Source organism: Lynx rufus, unplaced genomic scaffold (genome assembly GCF_022079265.1).
Source record: "Lynx rufus isolate CCGP_SWC_20201006 ecotype Redwood Valley unplaced genomic scaffold, mLynRuf1.p SCAF_6, whole genome shotgun sequence".
NCBI classification, from domain to species: domain Eukaryota; kingdom Metazoa; phylum Chordata; class Mammalia; order Carnivora; family Felidae; genus Lynx; species Lynx rufus.
The window spans coordinates 115790144-115817593 of NW_025814878.1; the positions used below are offsets into that span (position 1 = coordinate 115790144).

General features: G+C 45.5%; 1 protein-coding gene across 1 annotated transcript; it reads right to left on the reverse strand.

The window, feature by feature from the left end:
- Window positions 1–77: 77 nt before the first annotated feature.
- On the reverse strand, window positions 78–25483 carry MSH5 (mutS homolog 5). Its single transcript, XM_047102386.1, has 25 exons — window positions 25405–25483; window positions 24841–24997; window positions 24444–24567; window positions 23902–23982; window positions 23656–23718; window positions 22569–22690; window positions 22285–22394; window positions 21974–22009; window positions 21354–21436; window positions 20524–20569; window positions 16388–16526; window positions 16204–16266; window positions 8610–8738; window positions 8245–8317; window positions 7972–8081; window positions 7655–7735; window positions 3856–3943; window positions 3437–3626; window positions 3194–3320; window positions 2386–2535; window positions 1458–1535; window positions 1106–1249; window positions 774–911; window positions 526–599; window positions 78–313 (listed from the first exon to the last, which is right to left on the reverse strand). The coding sequence occupies exons 2-25, from the start codon at window positions 24982–24984 to the stop codon at window positions 202–204; spliced, it is 2505 nt and encodes an 834-aa protein (XP_046958342.1). The 5' UTR covers window positions 24985–24997; window positions 25405–25483; the 3' UTR covers window positions 78–201.
- Between the last annotated feature and the right edge of the window lie 1967 nt (window positions 25484–27450).

The following is a 27450-nucleotide window of genomic DNA, read 5'->3' on the forward strand; positions in this document are numbered from 1 at the left end:
TGGTGCTTCATGTCTTTCCTATTGTTTTGTGATGGCTGCTCTAAAGAAACAATAGCTTGCTCTGAAATAAACTTTATTCCTAACGTGAAACAGAATTTCCAGGAAAATTGAGAATTTTGGGCCTGAGGGAGACCAGGAAAGAGACAGGGCATGGCAGCTCGCTGGGGTCTTGGGAAGTGGAGGAAAGCCAAGGAAGGACTCTCAAAGGATGCCAGTGGCAGCCGGCAGCACTTCCTGACTCATGAAAATGTCCAGGTCCAAGTTGGGATCTTCCAAATCCAGTTTCAGAAATTTATCTACCAACGTCTGGCAACTAATGGGAGAGAGAAAAATGGGATTTATGGGAGAAGAGATAACTGAGTCCCCAGGCAGAGGAGAGAGGGTGTGGCACAGGGAGCCCAGGAAAATTTAGGGATTTCAGGATAAATCGTGGGTCTTTGAAGGACAAAGAGGCTGAGTCCCTGAAAGGGGGAGAAGAGCTGCAGACATGCTAGAGAGAGCCGGGACACTGGGCCACACACTCACTTTTCCATTTGCTTCTCCTTTAGCAACTCCTTGACAGGCTTGATGGGTTTCCCACTGCGGATCAAATCTGAGACCTAGGAACCAGAAGGAGGGTGGGGGTGGGGGTGGAGGTGGGACGTGGAGGTGGGGGATGGAGGAGGGGGAGTTGGGTAAGAGAACTGGAACTAAGGGTCAGAAATCCCATGGACCCAGAAAGCGAGGCTAACGGAAGGGAGCCCTGATGGAGGTACTTGACGTTTGGATCTCACCTCCTTGCCACGGGCAATGAGATTGCCGGGAAGCCCAGCCTGGGCAGCTGTGTAGGACGCATGGCTGGCATTGGCAATACCTTCACAAACCTGATAGAAGAAGACTAGGTCGTCCCCATCCTCACAGGTCTCCATGGTCTTAAAAGAGATACAAGGGGACAGTATGTCATCAATGTCTCTGCTTCCCGCCCTGAAACCCTTGGCCAATCCCTGTGGGGAGTGAGAAATGGTTCCTGTGCTCAGGGAGCCCCTGTCGTACCTGAAGAGCCTGTCCTCATTTCTGGTAAATGCTCATCCTATGGATCCCTAGAGGGCTAGATGGGTTTCCTTACCAAATACTGCACAAGGGGCCCCTGTGGCAGCAGCTGTAGCTGAACAAGGCTCAGAAAGTTGGTGGCCACAAAGATGTGAGGGCACATGGGTCCAAGTGCCAGCCAGTGTCGTAGCACAGCAGCTAGAAGCGCAAGCCCATCCACCTGTGCAGAGGGCAGGGGTGAGGGTACTGAACCAGAGGTGCCCTGTGTACACCTCTCCACCTGCCCTGGCCTGCCCCATCTTGTACTTTTCTGTTTCTTTCCTGCCCCATGCACCCCTGTTCCTTTCCCGAGGCACAGCGTCACCCTCGTGCTCCTTTGTCTTCCCCCGGCTTCCCCTCCTCAGTTTCTCATTCTTTTGTCTCCTCACCGTGTTGGTTCCCTTTCCAAATTCATCAATGAGGACCAGAGACTGCTTGGTGGCATTGTTCACTGCTTTCGCCACCTGCTGGGTACCAGGCGGACAAGGGAGAATTTCATTGGCATTCAAGCCTGTAATGCACTGACCACAGTCTGCCTGTGAATAAAGCTGCTTATATATGTGTCCACCCTACTGGACTGCAGGTTCTTCAGTGGTAAGACACACATTTCATTCATCCTTTCATTGCCAACAGTGTCTCATGCAAATCAAAGGTTCAGTAAAAGTTCATGGTATTGATTCTCCCAGTCTCTGAATTTGGTGCTTCCTGCCCCTAATACAGAAGGCATGCTGCAGAATGAAGATTTTTCTTGTTCTGATCATTTTTCTTTTTAGATTTTTTTTTTCATTTAGAGAGAAAGCATGGGGGGGTGTGAAGGGGCAGAGGAAGAGAGAGGGAGGGAGGGAGGGAGGGAGAGAGAGAGAGAGAGAGAAAGAGAGAAGAAAATCTTTTTTTTTTTTTTTTCAACGTTTATTTATTTTTTGGGACAGAGAGAGACAGAGTATGAACGGGGGAGGGGCAGAGAGAGAGGGAGACACAGAATCGGAAACATGCTCCAGGCTCTGAGCCATCAGCCCAGAGCCCGACGCGGGGCTCGAACTCACGGACCGCGAGATCGTGACCTGGCTGAAGTCGGACGCTTAACCGACTGCGCCACCCAGGCGCCCCGAGAAGAAAATCTTAAGCAGGTTCTATGCTCAGCATGGAGCCCAACACGGAGCTTGATCCCACAACCCTGGGATCATGACCTGAGCTGAAATCAAGAGTCAGACGCCCACCCAACTGAGCTACTCAGGTGCCCCTGATTATTTTTCAAGAGTAGAGTTCCTTCCTTACTAATACCCTCCCACAATCCCACCCCCCTTTGCTCCCTTTGACCTGGTTAAGGTCGATCATGAAGGTGGAGAGGCCCAAGGAGATGGATTCGCAGCTATGAATCCGGGTGAAGATGGCATCTACCGCCCCAATTTCGGCTTCCTCTGCTGGCACAAAGCTGCCCACCAGGGCCATGAATGTGATCAAGCCTACCTAGAAACGGAGGAGACAGGGCCTGGGGCCTGATGGTGTGGGCTGGGGTAAAGGTGAGTCAAGGCTGAGGGGTGAATTATAGATCAAAGAGGGATGGACACAGTTTAATAGGAGAGTAGAGCCCCTTCAGCTTTCTTTAGAATCAGGAAAAAGGAAGGGCGGAGGGGGCAGAGGCACACCTGGGAATGGCATGGATCTATTCAGAGATGGGGGAGAGGATTTCAGGGCACAGAAAGATCTGTTAGAGCATGGCTCTCCCTCAAGTACAGAATGGGAACACGTGAGGTAGAGGAACAGGGAGTGTGCACTACAGACTATTCATGACAGATCGGGTCAGAACACAGGGGAAGAGCTGTAGGGACCCATGTTTGCAGGCAGGTGGGAGATGGAGACAATGAAAAAGATGCCAGAGGCCCAGTGTGCAGGGATTCTCCTCACTTGTTTTTTTATTTTATTTTATTTTATTTTATTTTATTTTATTTGGGGGAGAGTAGAAGTAGGGGAGGAGCAGACAGAGGGGGACAGAGGATCTAAAGCAGGCTCTGTGCTGACAGCAGCGAGCCCGATGTGGGGCTTGAACGCATGAACTGTCAGATCATGACCTGAGCTGAAGTTGGGTGCTCACCTGACTGAGCTACCCATGTGCCCCTCTCCTCACCTGTTTGAGGTATATGCTCTTCCCTGAGGAGTTGGGTCCAGTGATGACTTTGATCCTCCCTTTGTCCCCGCCACACTCTGCAGAGTTGGGCACGAAGGTTCGGGCACAGAGTTCCATCAGAGGATGTCTGCAGTGGGTAGAGAGTTACCTCGCACATGGCCTGTGAATCCAGATAAATGAAGGCACCAGAGATGGGGCCTTTGGGCCCCTTGTGTCTATGCCTCCAGCCCCTTCTGTTCTCACCTGCCATTCAGGATTCGGACCCCAAGGAGTTGGGGGGAGTAACGGGGCCTTGAGTAGCCATAGTCCCGGGCAGCACTGGCAAGAGCCAGCAGGACGTCCAGACGGGAGGCAAGGTCCAACACACGGGTCAAGACAGCTGCCCGCGCCAGCACCTGACACTGCAGCTGGTACATCAACAGGGTCTCCTGGTCTAGAGGTAGAGGAGGAAGGGGGTGGACATTAGCTCCAGGAGAAAATGAAGAAGAGACAAAGAAGCCAGCAGAAAGACCTGGAAATAGGCTTGCAGAGAAAGAGTCTGAGACACCCCGAGACATTGAGAGGAAAAGGTACAAAGTCAGAGTGAGAGAGCAGGAAGAAAGGAGCCTGTTAGAATATCCTCCAAGCTGCCCGCTCCCCTCCAGCCTTTTGCTTCTCCTCACCCCGGATATCACAGTGCAGGTCCCCCAGCAATGCATCCAGCTCCTTGGTTCGAGCACTACGATAGTGCAGCTTCTCCTCTGACAGAAACTGGGTGCAAGGGTTCAAAGCTGTGGGCCTTGCATTAATGCTCTCTATCTTCTCTAACATCACCTCCAGCCCCACCCCAACTTTTTTTTTTAACTTTATATTTTATTTATTTTTAAAAATTTTTTTAATGTTTTTATTTATTTTTGCAACAGAGAGAGACAGAACATGAGCAGGGGAGGGGCAGAGAGAGAGGGAGACACAGAATCGGAAGCAGGCTCCAGGTTCTGAACTGTCAGCACAGAGCCCGATGCGGGGCTCGAACCCACAGACCGTAAGATCATGACCTGAGCCGAAGTCGGACGTTTAACCGACTGAGCCACCCAGGCGCCCCGTTAACTTTATATTTTAAAATAAAACAGGGTGCCTGGGTGGCTCGGTTAAGCACCTGACTTCCACTGAGGTTGTGATCTCATGGTTCCTGAGTTTGAGCCCCACGTCGGGCTCTGTGCTGACAGCTCAGAGCCTGGAGCCTGCTTTGGATTCTGTGTCTCCCTCTCTCTGCCCCTCCCTCGCTCACAGTCTAACATTGAAAGAAAAAAAACTGAATTAAACAAATGTGTAGAAGAATTATTATGAGGCAAATACCCTGTGACTAACCATGTAGGTTACAAATTGAGTTAAGAAATTAAAATTTTGCCAGCTACCCCAGAGAGCCATCCTATCACAACCTTCTCCAGCTCCTCAAAAGTAACCTCTATTCCGATCTTTCTGGGAATCAATTCTTTATTTCTTTGTAAGTTTATCACCCAAATATTCATTCTTAAACACTAGTTTAGTTATGCCTCCCCTTGATAATTTCTGATATATATATTTTTAATTCTAGTATAATTAACATACGGTGTTATATTAGTTTCAGGTGTACATATAGTGATTCAATACTTCTATGTATACTGTTCAGTGCTTATTAAGGTAAGTGTACTCTTTTTATTTTTATTTTTAACGTTTCTTTTTGAGAGAGAGTGTGAGTGGGGAAGGGGCAAAGAGAGAGGGAGACATAGAATCTGAAGCAGGCTCCAGGCTCTGAGCTGTCAGCACAGAGCCCGATGTGGGGCTCAAACTCACGAACCCTGAGATCATGACCTGAGCCGAAGTTGGATGCTTAACCGACTGAGACACCCAGGTGCCCCAAGATAAATGTACTCTTAATCCACTTCACCTGTTTCACCCATCCCCCCACCCACTTGCCCTCTGGTAACCATCAGTTTGTTCTCTATAGTCAGGAGTCTGTTTTTTGGTTTTGTCTTTTTTCTTTGTTCATTTTTGTTTCTTAAATTCCACATATGAGTGAAATGATATGGAATTTATCTTTCTCTGACTTATCTTACTTAGCATAATACTCTGTAGATCCTTCCATGCCATTGCAAATGGTAAGATCTCATTCTTTTTTTATGGCTGAGTAATATTCCATTGTGTGTACCACATCTTCTTTATTCATTCACCTATCAGTGGACACTTGGGCTGCTTGCATAGTTTGGCTATTGTAGATAATGCTGCTATAAACATAGGGGAGCATGTATCCCTTTGAATTAGTGTTTTTGTATTCTTTGGGTAAATAGTCAGCAGTGTGATTCCTGGATCATAGGGTAATTCTATTTTTAATTTTCTTTGGAACTTCCATACTGTTTTACACAGTGATGGTACCAGTTTTTGTCCCCACCAACAGTGCAGGAAGGTTCCTTTTTCTCTACATCCTTGCCAACACTTGTTGTTTCCTGAGTTTTTGATTTTAGCCATTCTGACTAAAGTGTGGCTTTAGGTGTGAGGTGATATCTCATTGTGGTTTTTAAATTTTTTTTTTTTCAACGTTTATTTATTTTTGGGACAGAGAGAGACAGAGCATGAACGGGGGAGGGGCAGAGAGAGAGGGAGACACAGAATCGGAAACAGGCTCCAGGCTCTGAGCCATCAGCCCAGAGCCCGACGCGGGGCTCGAACTCACGGACCGCGAGATCGTGACCTGGCTGAAGTCGGACGCTTAACCGACTGCGCCACCCAGGCGCCCCTCATTGTGGTTTTGATTTGTATTTCCCTGACAGTGAGTGATGCTCAGCATCTTTTCATGTGTCTGTTGGCCATCTAGATGTCTTCTTTGGAGAAATGTCTGTTCATGTCTTCTGCCCATTTTTTAATTGGATTATTTGTTTTTTCTTTGTTATTGAGTAATATAAGTTCTTTTTTTTTTTAATTGTATTTATTTAAGTAATCTTGGGGCCCCTGGGTGGCTTGGTCGGGTAAGGGTTTGACTTCAGCTCAGATGGCGATCTCACCATTGGTGAGTCTGAGCCCCGCGTTGGGCTCTGGGCTGACAGCTCGGAGCCTGGAGCCTGCTTCAGATTCTGTGTCTCCCTCTCTCTCCCTGCTCCTCCCCACCCTCTCAAAAATAAATATTTAGGGGCGCCTGGGTGGCGCAGTCGGTTAAGCGTCCGACTTCAGCCAGGTCACGATCTCGCGGTCCATGAGTTCGAGCCCCGCGTCGGGCTCTGGGCTGATGGCTCGGAGCCTGGAGCCTGTTTCCGATTCTGTGTCTCCCTCTCTCTCTGCCCCTCCCCCGTTCATGCTCTGTCTCTCTCTGTCCCAAAAAAAATAAATAAACGTTGAAAAAAAAAATTAAAAAAAAAAATAAAAAACAAAAATAAATAAATATTTAAAAAAAATTTTAAAGTAATCTCTACACTCAACATGGAGCTCAAACTTACAACCGTGAAATCAAGAGTCACATGCCAAACGCCCCTATAAGTTCTTTACATATTTTGGGTACTAACCCTTTATCATATATGTCATTTGCAAATATCTTCTCCCATTCCACAGTTGCCTTTTAGTTTTTTTGGTTGTTTCCTTTGCTATGCAGAAGGTTCTTATTTTGATGTAGCTCCAATAGTTTATTTTCACTTTTGTTTCCCTTGCCTCAGGAGAGGTATCTAGAAAGATGTTGCTACAACCAATGTCAGATAAATTACTGCCTGTGCTCTCTTTCTAGGATTTTTATGGTTTCCTGTATCACATTTAGGTCCTTAATCCATTTTGAGTTTATTAAGTAGGCTTCATGCCTGGCGTGGAGCCCAATGCAAGGCTTGATTCACGACCTTGAGATCAAGACCTGAGCTGAGACCAAGAGTCAGTCTGACTGACTGAGCCACCCAGGTGCCCCTCTCTATTGCATATTCTGGGCTTTCTATTCTGTCCTATTGATCTATGTGTGTATTTTTGTGCTAGTGCTATATTGTTTTGATTACTACAGCTTTGTAATAAAACTAGAAGTCTGGAATTGTGATACCTCCAGTTTTTTGTTTTTCAAGATTGCTTTGGCTATTCAGGGTCTTTGATGTTCCATACAAATTTTAGGATTCTTTGTTCTATTTCTGTGAAAAATACTGTTAGTATTTTGATAGGGATGGCATTAAATCTGTAAACTGTAGTATCAACATTTTAACAACAATTGTTCTTCCACTTCCAGAGCATGGAATGTCTTTCCATTTCTTTATGTCATCTTCAATTTCTTTCATCATTTTGTAGTTTTCAGGGTACAGGTCTTTTATCTCTTTCTCACCTGACTTCTTTCTCTTTTATCTCAGAGCTGGTAAAGATCAAAGTAAAACTGTAGAAGAGACATCCCATATTGGGCAGTGCTGATGGGGGAAGGCCCTCCCTCAGCTGCTGACTCATTTCCCTCATCACCCTTCCCCCCCCCCCCATAGAAGTCAAGGGCCTTACCATGAAGTCCAGTCCTTCAATCTCAAAGTCACTAGCCTCTACCATAAAAGGCAGGCGGGGAATACAAAGAAGAAAGCCAATCTGGGGAGAGTGCAGAGGAGTTAAAACAGGGAGTAAAGTACTGGGCACCTTATCTCCCCAGAGGATGCCAGAGATCCCAGTATTCTCCAGTGCTTCTCTCAAGGGCCTAAAGCCACCACCATGTTCATATTCTTCACACTTCCCCAGGGGTTTTCTTATCCAGCACTGTGTCCTTCATAAACCTAATATCTCCCATAAAAGACCCCTGGAGGCTACACCCATCCTCCTGCCCTCACCAGAGGGATGTAGATGACACTGCATGAAGGAATACGGGAGTCCAGATTCTCTAGCTCCTTTCGGGCAACCTCAGTGAGGAAACTGGGAAGTCCCATCAGCCTTCGTTTTTCTAGGAGGGTGGAAGACATATGAGTATCGAAAGTAAGGTTCCTGCCCTGTTTGCCATGGTTAGTTAGCCCCAGTTGTAGTGGCCACCTACTGATGATGGTACCCCATCACTGGGCAGGCTCATGTTTGGGGCCCATAGGCCCCACTGCACACCCAACACTCACTCTCATCAATTTCAGGATCTATGTTGGGGAGGACTGTGAAACGATTTTCAGCAAGACTGCCCTCAAAATCCACCTGAGGAGATAAAAAGTCCAGTTGCTCATCACCCAGAACCATCTCCCAATCCTGCTCCTCACCTCTACTCGGGTCCCAATCCTCCCTGCAGTTCCTGCTTTAACCCTAACCCTCCAAGCAGGTCTCTGACATTCTGACACTTCCTCTCACCATCTCATTCTTTGGTCATCCAACTGACTTTGATGTCTCTCATCTTCCATAGCACATTCCCCAGAGCACAGTCCTTCTGTGTCCTCCAATCCCACCTCTCTTCCCTAGGTCCCCAGGGGTTCTGCCTCTGTCTTCCACTCACCACTTTCCCAATGAGGCTGGCAATATGGTGCAGGTCATCAGAGAACTCTTGGGCAATGTCCTGAAAGAGCTGGATGGACTGGGGCAGGGAGCGGCAGGCATCCCTCAGGCCCAGGGCACTATACACAGTCTGCAGCAGAAATGGACAGAAGATGGGCTGAGGTGAGGGGACAGGGATGGACTGAGAAGAACAGAGAGCAGCAGGGGGAAACACAATATAAAAGACAGAAGATCTCAAAGGCAAAAAAGAAACAGTAAGTGAGGAAAATGGCATCTGTAAAATTCTGTGTCAGGCACTACACTAAATAGTGAGACTACAAAGAACTAAAATGGGCCCTGTCCCAGATGAGCTCTTGGTCAAACAAGGAAGACAGAAATACACCCCGAAGATTTAAAAATAGGGGCACCTGGGTGGCTCAGTTGTTTAAGTGTCCGATTCTTGGTTTGGATTCAGGTCATGATCTCACAGTTCTTGGGTTCGAGCCCTCTTGGGTTCTGCACCGACAGGGTGGAGCCTGCTTGGGATTCTCTCTCTCCCTCTCTCTGCCCCTCCCCTGCTCGTGCTCTCTCTCTCTCAAGAAAAATAAATAAACTTAAAAAATAAATAAATAGGGACACCTGGGTGGCTCCGTTAGTTGGGCCTCTGACTTCAGCTCAGGTCATGATCTCACAGTTCGTGAGTTTGAGTCCCGCGTCAGGCTCTGTGCTGGCAGCTCAGAGCCTGGAGCCTGCTTCAGATTCTGTGTCTCCCTCTCTCTCTGACCCTCCCTGGCTCATACTCTGTCTCTTTGTCTCTCAAAAATAAATAAACATTAAAAAAATAATAGTAAATAAATAAATAAGTAAAAATAAAGTGGTAGGTGCTTCAGTAGAGGAAAGGATCTTTTAAACTTTTTATTTATTTTTAGTGTTTACTTATTTTTGAGAGAGAGAGGGAGAGAGAGTGCACATGCGCACGCACACAGCAGGGGAGGGGCAGAGAGACAGGAAGAGAATCCAAAGAAGGCTCTGAGCTGTCAGCACAAAGCCTGCCACAGGGCTCGAACCCATGAACCACAAGATCATGACTTGAGCCAAAGCTGGATGATCAACCAACTGATCCACCCAGGTGCCCCCAAGAGGAAAGGATTTTATACTGAGGAAGGAGAAAGAGAAGTAGAGATATGGAAGGCAGAACAGTAAATGAGCAGAAGGAGCAAGATAGCACTGGGGAAAGACAGCAAGAAGAGAGAAAGGGTGAGAGTCACTGACAGTTAATTACCCAGGGTGAAGCTCAGGGCCCTGAGGTGGCTGCCAAGGTTAGACTGAGCGGACAGACCAAATCCATAGGGCATCTACTGAGCCTTACTTGGTGGTAGAAGATATATGAAGTAAATAAATCAAAGGGTTTATACTCTAGCCGTGATGGAAATAAACAAACAAGCAGCAAAAATAATGACTACCCACAAAACAGATTGACCAAGTTATGGAACTGATTAAAATTATGAAATAAGTTCAGAGAATAAGACTAATATGGACTAGGGTGCCTGGGTGGCTCAGTCGGTTGAGCATCCGACTTCGGCTCAGGTTATGATCTCGCGGTCTGTGAGTTTGAGCCCCACGTTGGGCTCTGTGCTGACAGCTCAGAGCCTGGAGCCCACTTCTGATTCTGTGTCTCCCTCTCTCTCTGCCCCTTCCCCGCTCATGCTCTGTCTGTCAAAAATAAACATTTAAAAAAATTTTTTAAAAAGACTAATATGGGCTATCTTTACAGAAAAAAGGAAATGAACTTGGTTGTGAATAAGGCTATTCAAAAGGAAGGAGAGTATTCTGTTTGAAAGCAAGAGCATGAGTAAATGAATAGAGGTAGGAGTAAGAGCCAACACTTATTGAATGCTTACTAGGTGACAGGCAATGTTCTAAACTCTTCACATATGTTAATTTCATTCATCCTCAAAATAATCTTAGGAGATAGGAATTATCTCCATTTCACAGAGGAGCAACTGGAAGCACAAAGAAATAACATAATTTGCTCAAGGTCTCACAGAGTAAATAAAAGAGCTGGGATTTGAACCCAGGTGTCTGGCTTTTAACCACCACGCTACGTTGAGAACACAGTGTGCAGAGTCCCTGAATGCATAGCCTGGCCTGGCTGATGAATGTTCAGTAGTGAGAATGGAAGATACAAATAGTTCCACATATCTGTTCATGTTAAAAGAAACCTGCTGAAGATAATAAGAAGCAGGTTTCTCACTGGCAGAGAAGGAAGTTACAAATGAGGAAAGGAGGAAGTCTGGAGTGAACTCTGTGGTATTGACTGTGGTATAGAGTGAACTCTGTGGTATCAGAGGTATGAGTATGAACTCATGGATTCTTATATAGATAGATCGATTCAGGAATACAGATGTATATGCATGGGTTAGCATACTACATTTATTTCTTTAGCTCTGTCTGTGGTGAAAAGAAGTGACAGATACCCCAGTAGCAATAACCACATCTAGTGTCCAGATCTTGGTTTCTAATACTATTCTCCAAAGAACGTAACCAGGACTCCTTGGAGAAATGGTTGATTCTAGGGCTTAGGCAAGGAAAATATAAGATGACTCTGGAGCATCTTGTAGTGGTAAAAAGTTAGGAAGTGCTCAAAAATGGACTGGGGGCCATGTCAGAAGGGCGTATCAAAAGCCTACGTGAATCTGAAAAGCCAATCTAAAAGCTAAATGGGCATATTAAAAATACACTTTAAAAAACTATTTAAAAAAGGCGGGGTGTGCGCCTGGGTGCCTCAGTCGGTTAAATGTCGGACTCTTGACTTCAGCTCAGGTCATGATCTCGCGCTCATGAGTTCGAGCTCCACATCAAGATCTGTGCTGGGTGCTGGCAGCACAGAGCCTGCTTGGGATTCTGTCTCCCTCTCTCTGTTCCTCCCCTGCTTGCTCTCTAGCTCTCTCTCAAATAAAAATACACTTTAAAAAACTACTAAAAGATAAATAAATGGGTATATTAAAAGTCAATCTGAAAAGAACTCTTAAGGAACTAAACTAGAAAAATTTGAGTAAAATAAAAATACAACACTGAATTATAACTCATAAAAGATTTCTGACATAACTGTACTATGGTTATGTCAACATTGTTTTGGTAATATGTTAACATTAAGGGAAACTGGATGAAGGATATGTGAGAACACCATGTACAATTTTTGCAACTTTTCTTTACATCTTAATTATTAAAAAAAAAAAAGAATTTAAAAAGCAACAGAAGGATAAATCTTAAAAATTTTTAAAAGAAAATGTTATCTATAGGTGGGGGGGGTGGATAGAAACTAGAATTAGTTGACTACATAATAGTTTGGAATTACATAAATATTTTATGTAATTATAAAAATAAATGAAATTTAAAAAATTCTTAAAAATCAAAAATAGAATGAAACAAATGAACATAAATGTATGTCCAGATAGTGACATAACTACACAGAGAGGAACTATTCCAAGTGACTAAAACACAGTAATTTGACTGTATATCCTTAGTAGGGACAGAAAGAACTTCCCTCCTCCTCCCAAAAAATCTTAAATTATTTTCAATAATATCATTGATAGTAGTGCTAGAAGTGTTATACTAAGATCGTTGTGGATGTAATGTAGGAAAAGGCAAATGAATGATATTCTAATCTTCTCATTGCTAGTGTTATTGAGAACCAGAATTTTCAGTATGAAGAAGAAATACTGAAGAAGATAAGTAAAGGAATATATAAGGTAAGGATGCTGTGCTTCTGAATTTAAATTGGTGGTATCAGTACCAATTTTATCATGCATGTATTTTACTTTTTAAAAGTTCCTATATATGTCCACAGAAAAGTCTTAAAAACAATAAGTAAAACATGCTGTGCACCTCTAGCATTCAGACTGAGACAGCCTGTGATACAATTTTTCACTAAAAGGAACCAGGGCTCCTTGGAGAAATGTCTCATCCTGGGTCAGAACCAGGAGATATGAGATGTAGGGGCACCTGGCTGGCTCAGTCAGAAGAGCATGTGACTCTTGATCTTGGAGTCAAGAGTTCAAGTCCCACTTTGGGTGCAGAGATGACATAAAAAATAATAAAATAAAATAAAATAAAATAAAATAAAATAAAATAAAATAAAACCAGGAAATGTGAATGATATTTTTGTTAGATCCCATCAAATCAGAGAGCAGGAGGGAAGCTGCCAAGTGGGAAAGTCTACTGGGGTCATGTTTAAAGGACTCAGAAGCCAACATGAAGAGGCTCCCATTGGCCAAAGATGGAATAATCTGAACATGTAGAAAGACTAAAATTGCAGAGGACTGAAACACACGCATAAATCTGAGTTCATGATGATACACAACAACAAAAAACACACTGGCTACCTTGGAGGATGTTAGGGAACCAATTTCCTATATGCTGATAGCTGATAAATAAAAGCAGGGGGAGGGAAATCAAGCAATTTCTATGATATGAAATATATCACTGGGAAACCAAAAAGCAGATGAGAGGGTTTCTCTTTACAGAAATGTTCTGGCTAATAAATGAAGAAAGGATGACAGAATAATACTACTTTTCAATCCATAAGGAAATAATGGACCTAGGTATTAAACATCAAAAGCTGCTAACTAACATCACAAAAGGAGAGACAGACATATGAGACATTATATTCCTCCACTTATAAAACAGTATTGAAAAAAATCTAACTTGGATTTGATCGATCTTCTAGGTTCAACTATTTACTTACAGAAATTCTAGAAGAGCGTAAAACATGTCAAAAACACCTACTGATTACATTCAGCAAAATCCAGGCTAAGGGCAATTCTGTCGGACAAACAATCTAACTTCTTCAACAAATAATTTGCAAGGGGAAAAAGAGAGATAAAGATTGAGATAGAGATGGAGGGAGAACTGTGAAAGGCAAAAGGAACCCACAAAGGAGACTTCAAGAGACATCAAACCATTGCCATATGTTGAACATATTTGCATCCTGATTAAACAAAATGTAATGTTTTAAAAATCATGACATTTAAGAGAGGATTAGAAATGTGAACATCAGGAGGGCCTGCGTGGCTCAAGTCAGTTGGGCATCCTACTTTTTTTTTTTTTTTTTTTTTTTTTTTTTTGAGATACAGAGCAAGAGCAGGGAAATAGCAGAGAGAGGAAGACACAGAATCTGAAGCAGGCTCCAGGTTCTGAGCTGTCAGCATAGAGCCCTATGTAGGGTTCGAACTCATGTACCACGAGATCATGACCTGAGCCAAAGTTGTATGCTTAACCGACTGAGCCACCCAGGCACCCCATCTGACTTTTGCTTTTGGCTCAAGTCATGATCCCATGGTTCATGAGTTCGAGCCCCAGTTGGGGCTCTATGCTGACAGCATGGACCCTGCTTGGGATTCTCTCTCTCTCTCTCTCTCTCTCTCTCTCTCTCTCTCTCTCTCAAAATAAATAAATAAATAAACATAAAAAAAATCTGGGGCACCTGGGTGGCTCAGTCAGTTAAGCTTCCAACTTTGGCTCAGGTCATGATCTCATGGTTCATGAGTTGGAGCCCCATGTCAGGCTCTGTGCTGACAGCCTGGAGCCTGCTTTAGATTCTGTGTCTCCCTCTTTCTGCCCATCCCCCACTTGCGCTTGCTCTCTCTCTCTTTCTCTCTCTCTCTGTCAAAAGTAAAACATTACAAAAAATTTTTAAAAACCTGCTTTTAAAAAGAATAGAAATGTGAACATCGGACAATTTGTGATATTCAAGAATTATGCTGATTGTTAGTAAGATAATGATATTGTTATTCCTTTTTATGTTTTTTTAAGTTTTTATTTATATTTATTGTGAGAGAGAGAGCACCCACATAAGTGGGGGAGAGGGACAGAAAGAAAGGGAGAGAGAGAATCCCAAGCAGGCTCCAAAGCATGGCTCAATCCCACAAATGGTGAGATCAAACTTGAGCAGAAACCAAGAGTCTGATGCTTAACTGACTGAGCCACCCAAGCACCCCCATTATTCCTTTTTAAAAGTAGTTTTGGGGGGCACCTCTCTCTCGGCCCCTCTCATGTTCATGCTCTATCTCTGTCTCTCAATAATAAATAAACATTAAAAAAATTTTTTAAAGTAATTTTTGGGGCACCTGGGTGGCTCAGTCAGTTGAGCATCTGACTTCAGCTCAGGTCATGATCTCATGGTTCATGAGTTCAAGCCCCACATTGGGCTAGCTGCTATCAGTGCAGAGCCCACTTCTGATACTCTGTCTCCCTCTCTCTCTGCCCCTCTCATGCTCATACTCTTTCTCTCAAAAATAAATAAGCATTAAGGGGCGCCTGGGTGGTGCAGTCGGTTAGGCGTCCGACTTCAGCCAGGTCACGATCTCGCGGTCCGTGAGTTCGAGCCCCGCGTCGGGCTCTGGGCTGACGGCTCAGAGCCTGGAGCCTGTTTCCGATTCTGTGTCTCCCTCTCTCTCTGCCCCTCCCCCGTTCATGCTCTGTCTCTCTCTGTCCCAAAAATAAAAAAAATAAACGTTAAAAAAAAAAAGTGCTTAAAAAAAAAAATAAATAAGCATTAAAAAAATTTTTTTTTAATGTTTATTTCTGAGAGAGACAGAGACAGAGTGTGAGTGAAGGAGGGGCAGAGAGAGAGAGGGAGACAAAGAATCCAAAGCAGGCTCCAGGCTCTGAGCTGTCAGCACAGAGCCTGATGCGAGGCTTGAATCCACGAACTGCAAGATCATGACCTGAGCTGAAGTCAGACGCTTAACCGACTGAGCCACTCAGGTGCCCCCAAAATAAATATGCATTTAAAAAAAGAGAGAAATTTTCTTTTAGAAATCATATTAACATATTTATGGGTGAAATTATATGATGGCTGGAATTTGCTTCAAAATAATCCAGGAAGGGGAAAGCAAGGAGAAGATATACATGAAACAAGATTGGCATGAGTCCAAGTGTCAAAGCTGCATGGTGGGTACATGGAGGCTCATTATATTACTCTAAATATTTTTTTTTTCACAACTTCTACAATACAAAGTTTTTTTCTTGTTTTTTTTTAAGTGTTGGGATAGGGTGCCTTGGTGGCTCAGTCGAGCATCCAACTCTTGATTTCAGCTCAGGTCATGATCCCAGGGTCTGGGGGATCGAGCCCCGAGTCGTGCTCTGAGCTGAGCATGGAGCCTGCTTAAGATTCTCTCTCTCTCGGGGTGCCTGGGTGGCTCTGTCGGTTAAGCATCCGACTTCAGCTCAGGTCATGATCTCACGGTCTATGAGTTCAAGCCCCGCGTCGGGCTCTGTCCTGACAGCTCAGAGCCTGGAGCCTGTTTCAGGTTCTGTGTCTCCCTCTCTCTCTGACCCTCCCCGGTTCATGCTCTGTCTCTCTCTCTGTGTCTCAAAAATAAATAAATGTTAAAAAAAAAAAAAGATTCTCTCTCTCTCCCTCTTTTTCTGCCCCCTCCCCCCCCCGGCTCATGCTTGCTCTCTCACTCGTGCGCTCTCTCTCTCAAAATAAATAAATTAAAAAAAAAAAGTGTCAGGATAAAGTTGGAGAGGGTGACCAGAGTACAGAAGGTCTGGATCACATGCTGAGGGACTTAACTTGGACTTCTGGGATTCAAGAAGGAAGATCTTACCTTGTACAGAACTTGCCAGTCGCTGACCTTGGTGTGGGACAGCTTCATGCGTTTCAAAATCAGCTACAGTCAAAGGGACAGCCATTGTTTTCCCTCTCCCACTCTAATGCTCCTCAAAAAGCCCCATGTCCAATATTGACCCTCAAACTCCTTCCCCACCTCCCGGCCCCCACCCCTGGCTCACAGGCACATTCTTGATATGACCCAGCAACCGATGCAGCATTTGAGCCATGTCCAGATTCTGGGGTAGTAGGAAAAACTGAATGACATCCAACCGAGAATTTAGCTCTCCCAGGTCGTGAGTCGGACGTGTGAACCATAGCCTGGAAGCGAGGCATGACACGGGGGGTGGGGACAGAAATTACATCTGTTCTCGTTATTGTCTTGATCCCAGTTTGTGAAAATGTGTGTCTGGAGGTCCCTGGGGATTGTGGTAATCAGTATCTGTACTGGCAAGTACAGTGTCCTATCTATGCGGGCGTGTTTACACAGATCTACTAAAAATCTCTGCATGTGAGCACGAGTCTGTTTATCATGGTTTTGATGGATGTAACCATGTGTCATTCCATGTGGATATGTAATGGAGCTTGTCAATATTTAGAGGGAGTGTAGCGTATTGAGGTATTTGTGTGCCAACACTCTAGTTCTCTCTGCAGCTGAGTAGGAGACGGTGAGTCAGCGTGAGTTTATCTGCATTTAGCTGTGAAAGTGTCTCTGGGTGTAATTGCACACACGTTCATCTTTTCTTGTTGTTCTGTAAAAGTATATAACCATTCCATGTGGACTGATAATCCTCAATTCATGATAATGGTCATCTCTGCAGAGAAGGATTGGGAAGGATACTGAAGAGGCTTCAATGACATTGTCTTTTTTTTTTTTTTTTTTAGTAAGTTCTATACGCACTCTGGGGCTCAAGCTCATGACCCCAAGATCAAGAGTCATATGCTTGGGGTGCATGGGTGGCTCAGTCAGTTGAGCATCCGACTTCAGCTCAGGTCATGATCTCGCGGTCTGTTGAGTTCAAGCCCTGCGTCGGGCTCTGTGCTGACAGCTCAGAGCCTGGAGCTTGCTTTGGCTTCTGTGTCTCCCTCTCTCTCTGCCCCTCCCCTGCTCATGCTCTGTCTCTCTCTGTCAAAAACATTAAAAAAAATGTTTTAAAAAAAGAGTCATGTGCTCTACCAACTGATCCAGCCAGGCGCCCCTTCAAAAACATTGCCTTATTCTTAAAGCTGTTCGTGCAAACATAGACGTTTGTATTATTATTACTTCCACATTTTGTGTGCCTGAGGTATTTCCTAATAAATTAGTATATGGTAATAAATGTTTCTTCTGTGTTTGTCTAATTCTGGGTGCCCCTATCTTCTTTATGACTATGAAGAGTGTGAGACTCTGCAAGGACCTGTGAGCCCATGAATTCTTTTCTGTATTAGAGCAAGCCATTAGGCATGTTATTTTACTTTATTTATTTTTTTAATGTTTATATATTTTTGGGGTGGGGGGAGGGGCAGAGAGGGAGGGAGACAGAGGATCCAAAGAAGTCTCTGAGCTCTCAGCACAAAGCCCGATGCAGGGTTCAAATCCCCAAACTGTGAGATGATGACCTGAGCCAAAGTCAATGGACTGAGCCACCCAGCCACCCCAGGAATGCTACTTTATATAAAGAACCAACCTATGGAGACACTATGGCCCTAGGATATGTATCTCACACTATATAGTCTATGGCCAGTTACCCTGGGTTAGAACACCCCAGGTTAGAGTAAAATGGAGAATTAGGTTGGATTTGAGGGTAGGTTTTAGGCACCTCTGCTCCTTAGCCACAGAGAGCTCCACCAGCAGCTGTGTAAGTCAGTCTGTGAATACCCTTCCCCACCTTGGAGAGTACAAGCAGACTTTCTTGTAAAATACCTAGGTTTTTCAGGGCACCTGGGTGGCTCAGTCAGTTAAGCATCCGACTTTGGTTCAGGTCATGATGTTGCGGCTTGCAAGTCTGAGCCCTGAATGGGACTCTCTGCTGTCAGCACAGAACCCACTTTGGATTCTCTGCCCCTCCTCCACTTGTGCTCACATTAGCGTGCTCTCTCTCTCTCTCAAAAATAAATAAGCATTAAAAAAAATACTTAGGTTTTTCTGACTCACGTACTGCTAGTGCCAGGAGAAATCTTAGTCAAGCTAAACCTCCTAATTCTACAGCTAAGGAAATGAAGCCCTTAGACAAGCAGCTTGTCCAAAATCTAGAGCTGGGTCTCAAACTCAGGTCTCCAGACTGTGAGCACAGTGCTCTTTAGAGCATAATGTGACATTCAGTCACCTTCCTGGTGCCCTGTCCAGTTGGAGGCCAACTGGGTCCTTAGTTCATGATTCAGGTTGTGATTCCATGCCCTGCTGGATCCTACCTGGGGGGATCTGCATTCCTCCCCTCCCCTTTAATGCTGATCTCTTCTCCCCTGAGAATTCCTTCTCGCTCATCCTGGTTGAGATTAGAGATCTGCACCTGTAGAATGCGTGGGTAATGAAGGCATCCCAATTACCTGGAGATGACCTCAGATTATCCTAAATTAACCTCTAAAAGACACACAGTGCAGGGCAGGTGAGGTGGGTAAAGGATTGCGCACCTGTAGGCTAGCAAAGGTTTCAGCTCTGAGTTTGTACAGACGACGTGACCAATGTGTTTGCATTTGTGTACCTACTCACTCACTCGGTGCTACTACATACAAGGCCATGTGCCAGGCACTGAGGTAACAGGTATGACCGCTGTACGGAGCTCACAGCTATGAGAACAAGCAGATTCACCGACCGCTAACTCCAACCTGACGTGACAGTGCAACTAGAAAACAAACAGGCAACGTGAGAGCAAATGGGAAGGTGTGTGTCAGTCTCCTTATGGGTGCCTGTGAAAGTTTCACCACGAAGGTGATAGTTGGCTTGTACCTTGAAGAAGATGTAAGATTCTGACAGGTGAAGAACAAGGGAAAAACTTTCCAGAGGGAACTGCATAAACATGGGCATGGTGTATTTCCATGATGGAAAGTGGCCCAAATGACTGGACTATAGGGCAGATCCAGTAAGGATGGATTTAGGAAGGGCTTGGGAAAATAATCATGGAAGTTTAAATTGGGGTGAATGGGAGGGGCCCTGAACATCATACTGCTAAAGATGTTAATCTCCATCCCACGGAGAACGGGGAAGTCTGAGGTTTATGTTATTTTGTTTTTACTTAAGGTTTAAAAAAAAAAAAAGTGGAGTCACATGCTCAGATCTCTGTTGTGGAATGACAAGTATTTTAGAACGAAGGACAGATTGGGAAAAGAAGAGATTCAAAGCACAGAGACCAATCTGAAGGTGAATACAATGCCCAAGGTTAGAAATGATTACAGCCAGAGTTAGAGCAGTGGAAAGAGGGAGAGAGATGGCTGAGAAAGACATTTCAGGGTACAATCAATAGGCCTCAGTGAATAATTGAATATGAAGGGTGAAGGAGAAGCATCAATCCAAGGTTGAGAAGCAGTACTGCCAGCGATGCCATTATGCAGATAAAAAAGGATGCAGGAAGATGAACAGGTCCAGTGGGCATCAGTTTAGATGCTCTGAGCTTGAACTGCCTATAGAAATTTCAACTGGTGATGATGTGCGGTGAGCATTCCACATATACAGCTCAGAAATAGAGACACAATTTTGAAAGTCAACAGACAATAGCTCAAATGTGAAGTGTGGTTTTTATAATTAAAGATAGTACCATGTGGGGCCTGGCATGTGACCCTTGATCTTGGGGTCATGAGTCTGAGCGCCACGTTGGGGAGTTGATTGTACTTAAAATTTAAAAATCTTAAAAAAAGTAAAGATAGTACCATATGAGGTCGAAACTTCCAGTTATTAAAAAAAAGACACAATGTATAGTATAAGGAATATAGTTAATAATACTGTGATAACTTTGCATGGTGACAGATGGTAGCTAGAGTTATCATGGTGATCACTTCATAACGTATATAAACACTGAATCACTATATTGTATACCTGAAACTAATATAATATTGTATATCAACTACACTTCAATAAAAAAAGATATTACCATGTGTGCATTAGTGTTTTGTGATTGTTTCTGCTGCTTGCATGTGTGCCAGTCTGTACCATCAATGGGCATACACGTTTATCTGTGCTGACAACACAAAATGAGGATACTAGCTACCACACGGGATTGGTGTGAGGATTAAACGCGTTTAGCCAGCATTTGGGAAATGGCAGTTCTCAGCACTATGAGATGGGGTGGTTTGTGTGAGTCTGTAGAATGAATGCATTAACCTGCAGCACATGTGTGAGACTTACCTGAGCAGCTTCTGTCCCCACTTACAGTGGCATCTATTGAGGATTCCTGTGGGGAGCAGGGGCAGGCAGTGAGCTTGTTACAAGGCAGAGGCAGAAAAAGGAATGTGTGGGTGTGTCTAAACTGAGGCATCCGGGCCAGAGGTTCGGTTAGGACAGAGTTTGGACAGGCTGGCCTGGGGGCGTTCCGCAGATACAGAACACAAAGGCAGCTAAAGCCAGCGACTGGCCACAAGTCTGAGCCAGGATTACCGTCCATGGGCTTAGGGAGGGATAGCCACTCACAGGAACAGTTGGCCAGAAAAATACACAGAGCAGCTGTGGTTGGATTCACAAAGAGGCCAACACATATATGTAAACATTAGACACAATCCCCTGAGGTATGCACAGTAAAACCATGCGGCTACTTGGGGAGATGTCCCCACTACACCCTAAAGCCAGAGACAGCAGACAAAGACTCAATGCAAATAAGTTATGCATAAGTTATGGACAGTTATGCAGTTATATAACTCTCCTCTAAACATAGGGACTCCCAAAGTCCCTAGACAGGTGCACAACCAGCAGAAACATCCATAGAAACCCAAGGAAGGAACATGGAATTGGTAAAGTAAGAGATGATATGCAAATGACACTGGACAACTATGGATGGGGGGGGGGGAGGATGCCCAAGCTCAGGGAGGGTACAAGGAGCATCAGAAAGCTGGACTGGAGTGGAAGAGACATCTGGCAACAGGAGTGAAGTGGGAGGGAAGAGGGACTGGGACACATGTCGGGAGGCAGCTGCTTTTCTGGCAGCATTTTGTAGTGTGGGATGAGGGAAGGGGCATACCTACCAAACAGGCTGAGCCCCTCCTTCAGTCCACTGGCCACTTTGTACACTGAAGGGTGAGACTCACTCTTAAATATCTGCAGAACACTGTAAGGGAGAAGTGAAGGAGCTTGCGGTAACTTGGATTTAAAAAAAATTTTTTTTTAAGTTTATTTTTGAGAGAGAGAGCAGGGGAGAGGCGGGGGGGGGGGGGGGGCGGAGAAAGAATCCCAGGCAGGCTCTGCACTGTCAGCATGGAGCCTGACACGGGGCTTGAACCCTGAACCATGAGATCATGACCTGAGCTGAAACCAAGAGTCAGACACTTAACCGACTGAGCCACCCAGGAGCCCCAAGGTAACTTGGATTTTTTAAAGGGAATTGAGAAGATGGAAGGGAGATTGGGAACATCCTCCTGAGATTAAATTTTGTTGTAAGGTCTGTCCCTCACTTCTGTATCAGTTTTTCTCTTTAGAAAAGGAAGGTGACACCTTTGGGCTTTTCTCCCTCTCTTCCCTTTTCTTCAAGGAGAGAGACCTTAATAACCCCTGGATTAAAGAAACTGGAGCCTCACTGGGATTATTAGAGTATTAAACTTAATCCTTCTCTCTCCCCAGAGACGACAGCCTGCCTCCATCTCCTTACCTGTAAGTGTCTTGATCTATGCTCACCAGATGGGTCCTGAGGACAGAAAACAAGAAGAAAGAAAGGTGGCTGGGGTAGGAGTGGTGTGAGTTCATTCTTAGGTTCCACCCCCTAGATCCCCCTCCTGGAATACTGTCTCAGTCATCTCCCCGGAGCTCCACACCCCCTTCAGGTGCTCCTATGTGTCCTAGAGCACTTTACCTGATGGGTCACTGCCCACTCCTCCCACCCCACCCCACCCCCACCTTGTCTTGCTATTAAGACCTCCCAATCCCACCTTACTTTGCTTGAGGTTAGGGTAAATCACCTACAACACAAATTTCTTAAAGCCCAGGATGGGGACGCTGACGTTATAATCTTCCAGTTCAACCCCAATTCTTCTTCGACCCAGGAACTTGAGCAGCCCCCCAAGTGCTCGAACCTGGGAGGAAATCAGTAATGGAGTTGAGGTAAATCCCAATGTCCTGGAGGCTGGACAACACCAGAGAAAACTATTATTTTCCAGGATTGGACTAGTACCTCCCAGGACTCAACCCTAGGAATGGGTATTGGTCCCTTTCTCCAACCAGCCCTCATCTCCCAGGACCCTTCCTACCGTGAGGAGGCAGTCAAAGGGAATAATAGAGGAGAGGAAGAGGATTTTCTCAGTGGTGGTCATGGAGTCTGGGATGAAGGAGTAGTTTCCAGCAAGAAGGCGCTGTTTGCTTATCTCCAGACCTATTTTGGGGGAAGCATGAGAGGGAAGGGAAAGGTCTTGTAGCCCAATTTTCACCCCATTTTAAGAATGAGATGATAGAAGCAAGAGAGAGGATGTGACTTGCCAAGCTACACAGGCAGTTAATGGAAAGCTGAAACAAGAATCAAATCTTCAGGGGCGACTGGGTGGCTCAGTTGGTTAAGCTTCTGACTCTTGGTTTCAGCTCAAATCATGATCTCATGGTTCAGAGCTCGAGTTTGAGCCCTGCATCTGTGCTGTCGGCATGGAGCCTGCTTGGGATTCTCTCTCTCCTTCTCTGCCCCTCCCTTGCTCACACACTCTCTCAAAATAAAATGATGATGATGATGATGATGATACTAATAATAATGTACCAAATTTTCAGACTTAGTCTAATTATCTCTTTATTTTACCTAGAATATAAAGATCTTTGGCTGTGAGCACAACCTGAGAAAGACAAGTGATTCAGAATATCTATTCCTAAGGTATCTATTTGGAATTTGGGGTCAAAGGATCATATTAATAGAGGAATGAATAACACTAATGTCTTAATATCTAAGTAGAATAGAACATTCCTTATCTTTTTTACAAACCTGGGAAGGTTTTGTAAAACTTTTTACAAACCTGGGAAGGTTTTGTCTTTTTTTTTTTTTTTTTAGGGGACAAATGGCTTTGGCTTAAAGGTAAAAATCCCAACAATCAAAGCTATCCACAAAGTGTCACCACTTCCTCTTCTCAGGGAAGGCCCTCATCCCTAGACACGCCTATGTGGAAACTTCACAAGGTTTCAGGTTATTAAAGGGTAAGGAGCAGGAGAGATCTTGAGGAGACTGCTTATGGGACTTGGAGAACACAAAGGGTTAGGATAAGATAAGGCTGAGGAGAGACTTCTGATGGAGCTCAAGTAGAGTAAGGAGAAAGGGGTAGGAAAAATGGGATGAGGAATTGGGCAAAGGAAAGGAAGTACCAAAATCCACACTTGGCAAAAATACAATTTCAGGTCTCTTAGGCTCTCTGTGTTCCTGGGAGGCTGTGGGGGAAGCAGAGAAAGGGCCATGAGTCTGAACATCTCAGTCCTCTGCCTCTGTCCCACCTTCCCTCTCACCCAATTCTGGCCTCCTGGCTGTTGCTCCTCCAAGACCCTTTAGTCTCCTGGAATATTCCACAGTTCACTCCTTTCCCATTTTTGCTTTTCCCCTTACCCAGTCCTTACCAAGCTTCCCTAGAAACCGAGTCATATTCTCATCCTGTTTGGCACTCGTAACAACAGACCGGGGATTGATTTCATCCAACACTTGGAAGAAGAATGGAGACCAAATGAGTAAAAGGGTCCTCTAAGGGGGTATCCATAGGCCTCCCCTTGCTATTTCCTTCTACTCCCTCCAAAACAAACAAACAAACAAACAAACAAACACACCCTCATTTCCTCCCTCTAAAAGTAAGAGGTGCTCTGCACATTGGGAGCATAGGTAGGAGTCAGGCATGAGATTGAGGAATGAGAAGACTGGCAGGGTGGCAGGAGGGAAGAGTGACCTGGAGATTGTCACTAGACTCCAAAGCCCTGCAGGACGGACATGACTGATTTGCCCAGCACCTGATACATTATAAACAATAAGTGTTGAATAATGAAATGAATTCCTATAAACAACAGGGGGAACTTCTGGGAGTCAATAAAATAAATTGAGACAGGTAAGGATAGAAGAGTGAAATACACTTCCAGTCTCAGAGTAGAGGAATCCATGGTTCTGCTCCCACCTCTCTGGAGAAGCTTGAGACTCTCATGGTCTGGGGCATCTGGCATGAAGTGGATGGTAGAGTCACTAGTGTCATAGTAGGCGATGCCCAAGTATCCTGAAGTCCACAGCGCACACAGATAGATCTATCCCAGGAAGAAGAAAGGAAACCGACAGGAAAGGAAACTGCTGTTAAGTGTAGGGTTATGCCATGTCCTACTTAATTTTAATCATTTTATCAAATCCCTGACTGAGATAAGTATCATCGTCCCCATTCAGTGTCAAACAGAGCAGAGGCAAGTGACCTGCCAGCTATTCCAAGCCCATTGATTCTAACATCCCGAAGTTCCAACCAACTCCCTGCTCTCAGGATCCAAGCGCCTGCTCCACCAGACATCAGACACCGCCGCCCCAGAGACCTCCGCCGGTTCTTGCTCGTTGTCCTCCTCCTCCTCAGCCTCCCCACCGCCCGACACTGGGACCAGGCTGGGAAAACTGGCCGAAGCTGCCCCCGGCTCCGGGCTCTGCGGCGTCCCGCCTGGGATCGTTCCTACGGAGAACATGGCCTTGGACGCTCTGCGGGAGCAGAAAACGAAGACGGTTCAGGAGCGGGATTTCACCGCCAGGAGGCTGGGATAGGGGGTGCGTAGACACGCAAATCCACCCGAACTGGGAGAGGGCTGAGGCGCAGGGCTGCAAGGGCCGGGGAGAGATGCGGTAACCTTTTGTTTTTAACATCTGCGGACATTTTGACGGGCGACTTCTTAGGTATATCACCAAAGTCCAGACTGCAAAACCCCACGTGCCCCACCCACATTCCGGTCACCCGGAGCTTGTACTTTGGCTGGAGGGCCCTGAGGGCCGAGTCTGCACGTCTCCTCTCCCCGCCTCTGCCAACCACGCCTCCACTATCGCTGCCCTAACTTCTCGACTTCCCACCCCAGTTGCGGACACTCGCGGCACTTTCCCGCGTTTTCAGTCACCTGGGTAGCTACGTGCGCGAAACCGCGTCACTACGAGCCGCCCTCCCGCAAGAGAGGCACACCTGAGTGGGGGCGGGGTGCGCGCGCACACGCCCCGCCCCTCTAAGCCGCTATTGGCCGGAGAGATCCGGATCCTGCTTAAGATTTCGACAGGACTGGAGGGAGGAGAGGATCGCTGTTGCTAAGACGGCTGGACGCTGATTGGTCTATTCGCATATGGGGCGGTGTCCGAACGTTCAAACTTCCCGCCGCCAGTGCCGTTGCTTAACACTCGGGCCTTAGGCCTTCCCGGTTTGGGCTTTGATTGACGCGGGGTGGAGCCTGTGAAAGTCGGAAGCGGAGCTTGAGTCAGAGCCTACAGAACTAACTGGTCTAGGCGGTTTGGGGGGAGCAGCCTAAAGGGGTAGAGGCGAATTGCATTTTTTTTTTTTCCGGAGAGCGAAGATAAGCACATTATTAAACCTGTACCAACAACTCTAAATTAATATTTGTACCCACTGAACTAGTATTTATGAACAGCTTAGAATAGTGCCTGGTAAACTTAGTAAAAGCCACGTGTTTTAAATAAATAAACAGAAATAAGCAAGACTCCTATCCTAGTCCTCTTTTGCCTATATCCTTGGTTCAGGGTATTACCACCCCAACAAGGGAACTACTGGGTCTCAATTATAATTTTTGTCTCCCACAAGGAAGTGGAAGCATTCGAATTACACCAAAGTCTGGTGGAGAGAAGTAGACCTGATAAGAACAGCTACACTCCTGCTGAGACATGTCTGTACCCCTCCTACAGATGCACACACACCCACATCCCTAAGTACAGAGGGGTGTTATTCATTCACTCAGCAACTATTTAGTGCCTATTCTGGGTCAGGTGGTAGACCCAAAGTACTGAACATTAATTAAGTATGGGCTTCATGAAACTTACTTTTTCGTGTGTGTGACGGGAGGGTAAGTGAGAAGATTGTGAGGGGGACAGAAATAAACAAGTATATACTTTAAAAAATACATCCTCCTCCCCAACTTTGTCCAGGGTACCCTGAGATGGGGGAGATCCCATCCAAGAGGTTAGAGAAGATGGTGGGATAATCTGGCTCTGCTAAACAATGATTGGAAAATCCCCTCTAGCAAGAAAGGTGGGGAGTGAGTTAAGTGCTAGGTTAATGGTTACCCCTGGCAAATGGTTGAGCAATGGAGCTATGGAAACCTGGAAGAGACCATCATAACTCTAAGGCGTGTCAGAGAGGGACACACCTTCCAATCTGGGGTGAAAAGAGATTAGGGACTGGTTTACCAAGCCAAGGAAGGGGAGGGAGTGAAAAAAGAAACCACCTTTCAAAGAAAAGGATAGATATTAAGATAGGAGAAAAGCAGAGGTAAGGAGATGAGACCGGAGGGACACTTCGCTGATGCAGGATTTGAGGCTGCAGCCCCCGGTTTCAAATCCAGGGGGTTCTGCTGAATAGTACCGGGAGAGGGCAGCATTACCTGTCATCTGGGAAATTAAGGCAAAATACCTTTTGGGTAGCCAAGCCAGCCAGCCAAAGTCAATATTGATAATCCAGCCAGCTCTAGCTATAAAGCTGTAGGAGAGAAAAGAGAGGCAGAGAAGAAGCTGCCAAAACCTGTTTCAGCTCAGGGCTGGCACTATTTGCCTGAGGCGTCTCCCAGAAGGGAGATCTTTGTGGGACATATTCTCTGATGGACATTGACCAGCTGAAACAGAAGAGGACCCTAGGAATAGGGCTGGTTTGACCTCCTTTCCTCAGATGGAAGGGGTCCTGTGTGCAGAATTTGAGGATCACCCATGGAGAAGACTCCCCCCCCCCACACACACACATACACACTCATGGAATCATTCTACAACCTTATAGGATCTTACTATTCAAGGAAGCAAACACAATATATCTCCTCTCTGGGGAGGAGAGAGATAGGCCTTCCCCCAGAGAGGAGAAAACCCACAGAAAAGGAAGCAGGAGAGGAAACCAGTAACTGTTAGTTTCCAGCAGCATGTTTCTCACTCTGCCCCAGTCCTCCCCCAAGTCTCTC

Coding starts and splice junctions, on each gene's coding strand:
- MSH5 (XM_047102386.1), bottom strand. CDS start 24,984: ATGTTCTCCGTAGGAACGATCCCAGGCGGGACGCCGCAGAGCCCGGAG. Junction 16,527..20,523: donor TGGGGACAGAAGCTGCTCAG/GTAAGTCTCACA, acceptor CCTCGCTTCCAG/GCTATGGTTCACACGTCCGA. Junction 912..1,105: donor GGCCCCTTGTGCAGTATTTG/GTAAGGAAACCC, acceptor ATCTCTTTTAAG/ACCATGGAGACCTGTGAGGA.